This window comes from Colletes gigas, unplaced genomic scaffold (genome assembly GCF_013123115.1).
Source record: "Colletes gigas isolate AHSC1104 unplaced genomic scaffold, ASM1312311v1 Colletes_gigas_Sc00003, whole genome shotgun sequence".
Taxonomy (NCBI): Eukaryota; Metazoa; Arthropoda; class Insecta; order Hymenoptera; family Colletidae; genus Colletes; species Colletes gigas.
This window is the reverse complement of record NW_025106632.1, coordinates 7,778,433-7,785,315: the sequence shown is the minus strand read 5'-3', so window position 1 is coordinate 7,785,315 and position 6,883 is coordinate 7,778,433. Positions and strand designations below refer to the sequence as shown.

General features: G+C 35.7%; 1 protein-coding gene across 1 annotated transcript; it reads left to right on the top strand.

The window, feature by feature from the left end:
• Positions 1-3,991: 3,991 nt before the first annotated feature.
• On the top strand, positions 3,992-6,584 carry LOC122404771 (odorant receptor 67c-like). Its single transcript, XM_043408994.1, has 7 exons — positions 3,992-4,019; positions 4,984-5,239; positions 5,463-5,627; positions 5,727-5,817; positions 5,967-6,103; positions 6,249-6,381; positions 6,456-6,584. Exons 1-7 carry the CDS (start codon positions 3,992-3,994, stop codon positions 6,531-6,533), a joined length of 888 nt encoding a protein of 295 aa, XP_043264929.1. The 3' UTR covers positions 6,534-6,584.
• Positions 6,585-6,883: the final 299 nt, after the last annotated feature.

Below are 6,883 nucleotides of genomic sequence, written 5' to 3'. Positions count from 1 at the left end.
CTCTTGCCCTACATTCGCCGTTTTCCGACCGCTAGTCTGAATTTTCTGCACGATAACGCCTTCGTTCGTGCAACCGCAAGCACTAAACAATAATTAAATGAGCAAATCGTGGCGATATTAACGTGGACATCAAGGCCCTCAGACCTTAATCCTATAGAAATCTTATGGACCCAATTGGTATACAATGTGTATAATAATTGCTAACTATTCAACGACATGAATGATCTTAAAATAGAGATCGCGAACGCTCGAAACCGAATAATAACTAAGCAGCTGATAGAGCTCTCCAAGTTCAATGTAAAGTTGAAGAATTTTAATCTTAAAATCTGGTAAAACCTAACAAAAAGAAACACTATTGTTCTGGAAATAGTCTTAACCTTCATTAAAAGTGAAAATGCCCTTAAATTGTTATTTATTCCTTTACACAATCGTGACCAGAGAGCATTTGTAAATTACGTTCGTCTTTATCTCGCCTCGTTTCAATTCATTCGCACCGTTTGCGACCGGACAAAGAAGAACTTCTATAACATTGAAAGAGGTACGCTTCGTTAAGAATTCAATTAAATCCTACAGTTAATTCTAAGAAAAGAGAAAAGCTTTTTCGACCTGACCTTGCGAGAAGGAGAAGTAATCAACGGTCGTACAGCTCTCGTGAACGTGGAACAGATTACTCTTTCAGGAGGCAGCTTTCAAGGGTGAAGAGCACTCTGGCGAGATTTCTAGTGCAACGCCGAGGAAACACACACATACGTAAAGGCAGCGCACAAAAGTCGAGTTTTTCACGAGGCCGGCCATTTGTTTAGGCATTAGCGTAGCGGCCGTACCTAAAGTGCACCGAAGTTCCAGCTCCGGTTACGTTCATTAGCAGGTACTCGAAAGCCAAGCAGGAATGCCGTGTACCGGCGGGGTTTTTTCTTCCTTTTGAGTTTGTTCATGGTTGAACGCCACAAAGGGCCAAGAAGCGGTATTTGTCGTTCGTTATAATCGATTCTTCAATTTTATTCTAACCGGAATCGAGGAGTGAAACGGAGCGTGAACTTCCTCGCCAAAATTGCAAGCTAGAGTTTGCTGCCCGACGACGCGTCGCCACTTCTCTGCCTCACAATGATCCACCCCTTCCCCCCTTTCTCACCCTAGCCAAGCAACGATAATATCGGGAGAACAAAGACATTGTACGACTCTGAAATAATAAGTCGAATCGCCAGCCGCGATTTCACCCAATCTTTCAAAGCGGTTGGTTGATCGCGCGGACTTGATAAACCGGCCCTAACTTCACCATCGCGGGTCGGCGATGCTTTCACGCATCTCACCACGAAGAGTTATCGACTTTTAAGTGGGCTGAGATTTGCATCTACGTGATCATTATTCTTAGCGAGAGAAACGTTGCGTTTTCCAGCGCCGTTCTGGCCCGCCGCTTTGAAAGTCAAAGTGCATACGCTTTATGATCGTTTGTCATGCACGTGATAGCCCGCGTTACCTATTGTGAATACGCGTGCTCCGCTGATCGGAGTATTGTTACGTCACGGACCAGTGGCCTTGTTAACGAGACAGAATCTTCTAATGGTCGTCAGAGAACCGTTGGTAAAAAGTTCAGAGAAGTTACCGGACCTTGATACAGAACCAATCGATGGGTAAAGTATTCTCTGCGTGAAAAGACGATATACCACACTAGATGAGATGTACAAATAGCTGTTACATTCAATGTAATTTTACGAACAATTACATGGGGACACCACAGTCTAGAGCCATATTATCATTTCGGTATCACCCGCAACATTACCAACAAGCAATAGAAAACGAACAAAGCGCCAGCTATGGTGGGAAATGAAATTACAGGATAATTTTACCAGATAATTTATACTTCACGTTTATACTCAAGAATAAAATATAGCCTTCGCTTAATTGGAAACTGGATGAATAAAAATCGAATGCGACTTACCGATCGTTGACTATGATAAAGCAATATCTTTCGACGGCTCGATGACGATGCTGCTGCCCAGTGAAATACATCAGTGAAATCATCTGCATGGTCCTACTGACTTCCAAGATGTAAGGACGAGATTTAAAAACTATAAATCACAAGAAAATAATTATAACCTACCGTGAAAACTACAGACATAATTTAATATAAATGATACTGTGTTCAAATTTAATTACAGGTTTTTGATAATTTAGAAAATTTTTAATATTTCGCAAAATTTGAAAGTATTACTTTTTACTAAACGTTCATGAAATAAAGTAGAATGATACTTACACTTTGTACTCGTAGATTTTCGCCCTAAAAAAAATGGAATAAATAACACGCGTTCGAAATTTCGATAATCTTCTCATTAAAAGGAATATATTTTCATGGAGAACTAAAGCAATCACATTGTTATTCCCCTCTACGCAAAAATCGGAAATCTGTCTAGAATTCATGATGATTTGGCATGGAATATTTCATTAACAAAATTGTATTATTTTGATCTGACGTGGATATTCGTTAAAAACAAATATATTTTTAATTCAGTTGCACAATGTTACGCTAATACAAAGGTGATAGAGTTTCGAAATGTTGTAAAACATTGCTTTTCGGGCGCAAAGGTTGTCATGCTTTCGCGTAGCGTTTTCAAACAAGCTCCATCGATTATTTTACATACAAGCGTTCGTTACACAAAATGTTATCGATTACCTCGGCTGCCAAAAGGCTTAGGCAGAAAAATAGCGTAACGCCTCGGTTGAAATTTCTCACGCAAGTCCTTTGAAACGGCCATATACCAATGGAGGCTAAAAAACGCTTGTTCAACACGTACTCAGGCTGGTTGAAGAAATCCATATTGACCGTTTCCGTACTTTGTCCGTTTCTTTCCATCGCGATCGCAAGAAAAGCCAAAGAAGAACTGATAGCGACTGACGACGCTAGCCAGTCGAGCAACGAAAAATCGATCGTTTAATCATTAATAAGTCACACGAACAGGTGCAGAAAAGACAGCGAGGCAAATTAGTTGCAATTTCAAATTCTATTCTATCACTATTATCTGTGTCTAGAAAATGACCGCTAATCAAAGAAGAATCCCTCGGCGGCGTTTTATTCGAGACATATGGTTTAATTAGTCAGTCTCTCACTATAGCGTTATTGCAAGCGTCGAATACTGATTACCTTTTACGTTTACGTTTCATTATGTCGCAGTGCGAGAACGATTTTCATCACGAAAGGAATCGTGCAATTTGTGGTGTCTTCGCGATACAACGGACCGAGTAGAACCGACTTAGTAAAACCTCGATGATGAACTTGTGACATTTATCTTTACGCGATTTTTTATTTACATACATATATTAATTCGTGATTCTATACATTGGTTGAACCTATGAGTTTCTTAGTGAATGCAGAAACCATTGGTATATGAAAATGTTGCACGGTCAGGTCTGACGTTTTACATGTTTTTCTTCATGAAACATTTGTTATATAAATTGTTGTATAAAAGATAGATCTTCTGGGATTCAATTATCAAAGAAAGGTTGAATTTTTGTTCCACGTAGGTGGGTATGTAGTTAGAAAAAAGAACAAGCTATGCGTGTTTTCTCCTTGAAATGGTTTGTATTTTATATCGATTCTACTTTTCCTTTTGGAAATATCGTCGTCTAAAGAAAGGCGCAATTTTTTCACTTCTCTCTCTCGCTCGTGCACCGTGCTAACCTACCCCAATATGGTGATCGAGTGACGTGTATTTCCAAGTATTTACCATTTTCGAAAAGTCTAACAAATTACATTTTAACGGACGTCTCATTTTCTATTCAATTAATATACCGATATATTATAATTTATACTGTATTCTGTGTGTACTTTGAAATACTTCTTTGATGGTATATACAAATACCTGACAATAAAATGACAAAGCTTTCTGCAATACATATTGCGATGAAAATATAATGTTTTTTTAATAAGTGTGTCGGGAGACCAACTTTGATTTTATTAAGATCGTACGTTCCACGTAAGTACCTAACCTCCATAATGAGAAACATCACGGACACGTCCTTCTGTATTAATAATACAATAATACAAACATATTGTGAAGATTAACATTCTTATCAAGAAAGATCGGAAGTATAAAGAAATCTGACAAACCAGATTTGAGGATTCGATAATTTGGCATGGAATAAAACTTCTCTATTTTTACACTAAGCAATTACAAAATTGGAAGCTTCTTTTGTCGAGCTCTTACGTGTTTTCTTAATCTTTGTAGCTTTAATTGTATTTGCATGCAACGCAGCTTTTGCAACTGTGAGGATTTTTACAGTTTGCATTTTTTTCAGCTTAATGCGATTTGCGGTTTGTGGGGAGTTGATTATGATGCTGTAATAGGGGGTATTCCACCGATCGCAGCCATGTTCCTTGGTTTATCGATGTACTTTAACGGAATTTTTAATGCAAACAAGGTACCTCTTCAAGATTAGGGAAAACAACGCATTTTTGCCAATTAACCACCCCTTTTTAAGGAACAATTTTCTAAAAATGAAATTTCTTTCTCTCAAACTGTTTTTAATCGGAATGAAATCGTGAGACTATAGTACCAATTGATAATGGCATGCTTCGATGAAAATACGATTCGATAAAACGATTTCTTCTTTTTTTGTCAATTACACCGTTCTTAAATTTAGTCAAACGATGTGTTATATATTGCAGGTCAGGAACATACTTTTATCTATTAAAAAAGATTTTAACCGCTATAAAAATTACCCTGAAAATGCAATTCTACACAATTATACAATGCAAGGAAAAAAATTCATGATTTACTACGCGTGTAAGTGCTTTCTTCATTTTGTTTACATTTGACAGTCATTTTATTTCGTTTAAAATGTTTACTATTTGTAGTTTGAACTGTTAAAGGTACCTTTGCATAAGCATTCTTATTCTTTCGAAAATCATTTGATAATTAAATTTTAAGACTGCAGAATCTTAAGAATCATATTATTATACTGTTGTTATATATTTTGTCGTTTAAGCATACATTTATGTGACGCTACTCGTCTACATATTAATACCAACAATACATCTTGTAATTGACATTGTTTCGCCGACAAATCGATCCCATGGTTTTCTTTTTGAATTGGACTATGGCGTAAATAGTCAGCAATATTTCTATTATTTAACCATACACTCGTATATAGGAACTGCTATAGTATGTCATTTGCTTGTTTCTTGTTATACCATGTTCGTGATGTATGCCCAACATGCCTACGCGTTGTTTGCAATTGTGAGGTGAGGGTTTAGATGCTCTAAACATTTAGTTAATAATTACAGAAAAAAAAAATCAATATACATTGCCCAAAATAATTAGATTTTATATTTATTTTATTTATTAGCCCAATTATTTTGGGCAATGTATTGGATGTGTGGAAATAAGTAACAACTGCATGTGCACGATTAAGCAACAACATTGCATATTAATTACATTCTAGTGCAAATATATTGTTCTTCCCAGTTATCAATTGAGAACTGTACACACTTCCCATAAAAGTAATTTAATAAACGTAGAAGACGATCGTTCGTTTGAGAAATACAAACGTACAAAGTTCACACTAGAGGAATATGAAAAGTTACACGATAAGTTGTTTGCCTGTATACAGGGGCATAAAAACGCCTTAAAGTTAGTATACTTTGCGTACTTTGCATTCGACAATATTTTTTTTAAACGTTTTCTTTCTTTACCGAAACAAAGAAATAATTATGTAGCTTTTTCTATCAGGTATTCATATTTTCTTGAATCGTTATTCACGAAATTAATGATCTTTCAACTGTTCTTCAGTGTGCTATGTCTCAGTACTACAGGCATTTACGTAAGTATTTTCTGACTGAAATAAATAGATCTTGCATTTTGGAAGTATGTAGCAATTGAAACCGGAAAATTGGTACATAATTTGTTCCGAATAGCTGAAAACCGTGAAATTTTATTGAATATAGAATTCTTGAATGTTCTTGTTTTTAGACTGTACTGAATTTGAACAACGTAAGCGCCGTGATAAGGAATGGTACATTCGCATTTGCACAAGTATTTTATATATTCTCGCTCTGCTTTCCTGGACAAAGGCTGGTGGATCACAGCAAAGAAATATATACTGCTACGTAAGAATATATGTAAAACATTGTTGTGATCGGGTAACTTGATACATTTTACATTTTTATCCACGTTCGATGCACTTGTGTATAAGTGAGTTATTGTGTAAACTAACTTTTGCACGAAGAAATTAATGAATACGTATACCTTTAGATGCGAAATAATGTGGTACAAACTTTCTAAAAAGTCAATATCTTTGTACAAATTTTTGCTCGTCAGAAGTTTAGTATCTAGCAAATTAACAGCTTTAAAAGTGGTACCGTTGACAATGGAAACATTTATCATGGTAAAAAAAATATTCATTGTTAAGTTTGCATATTTTAAATACTTTTATTACATTTTTTGAAAATATATTTTTAGATTATTCAGACAGCTATGAGTTATTTTACCGTGTTAAAATCAACGATCGACACTCGCAATGAAGAAACTAGTTTCTAATAATGTGCATAGGATGAAAAGTTTTGGTAGTGCGCATACATTGACTGTATAAGTAAAGAAAATTAAAAAAGCAACACGAGAACCTTTCTTAACATTCTATAATTTTTGCAACAATATTTTAGACGTCGAGCATTTAACACGAAATCCTACGCACTTTCGAGAAAAAAAATTCATTACCTAAAATATAGTAATTTCATTTTTCTGTCTCACTTCCTCTTGTATTCATTTCTGCAACCTGTTGGTAATATTGCGAGTGACATGAAAATAGTGCTAAGAAAAATGGGCTTAAAAAATACATTGGGAGAAAAATCTACTCGTATACCTCGTCTCTGACAATACTCTAGAATCTT

Excerpts from the sequence above, each read along its gene's own strand:
- LOC122404771 (XM_043408994.1), top strand. The coding sequence starts at position 3,992 with ATGAGAAACATCACGGACACGTCCTTCT. Across the intron at positions 4,020-4,983 it reads CATCACGGACACGTCCTTCT|CATACATTTATGTGACGCTA; the intron begins GTATTAATAATA and ends TTGTCGTTTAAG. Across the intron at positions 5,240-5,462 it reads GCGTTGTTTGCAATTGTGAG|TTATCAATTGAGAACTGTAC; the intron begins GTGAGGGTTTAG and ends TGTTCTTCCCAG.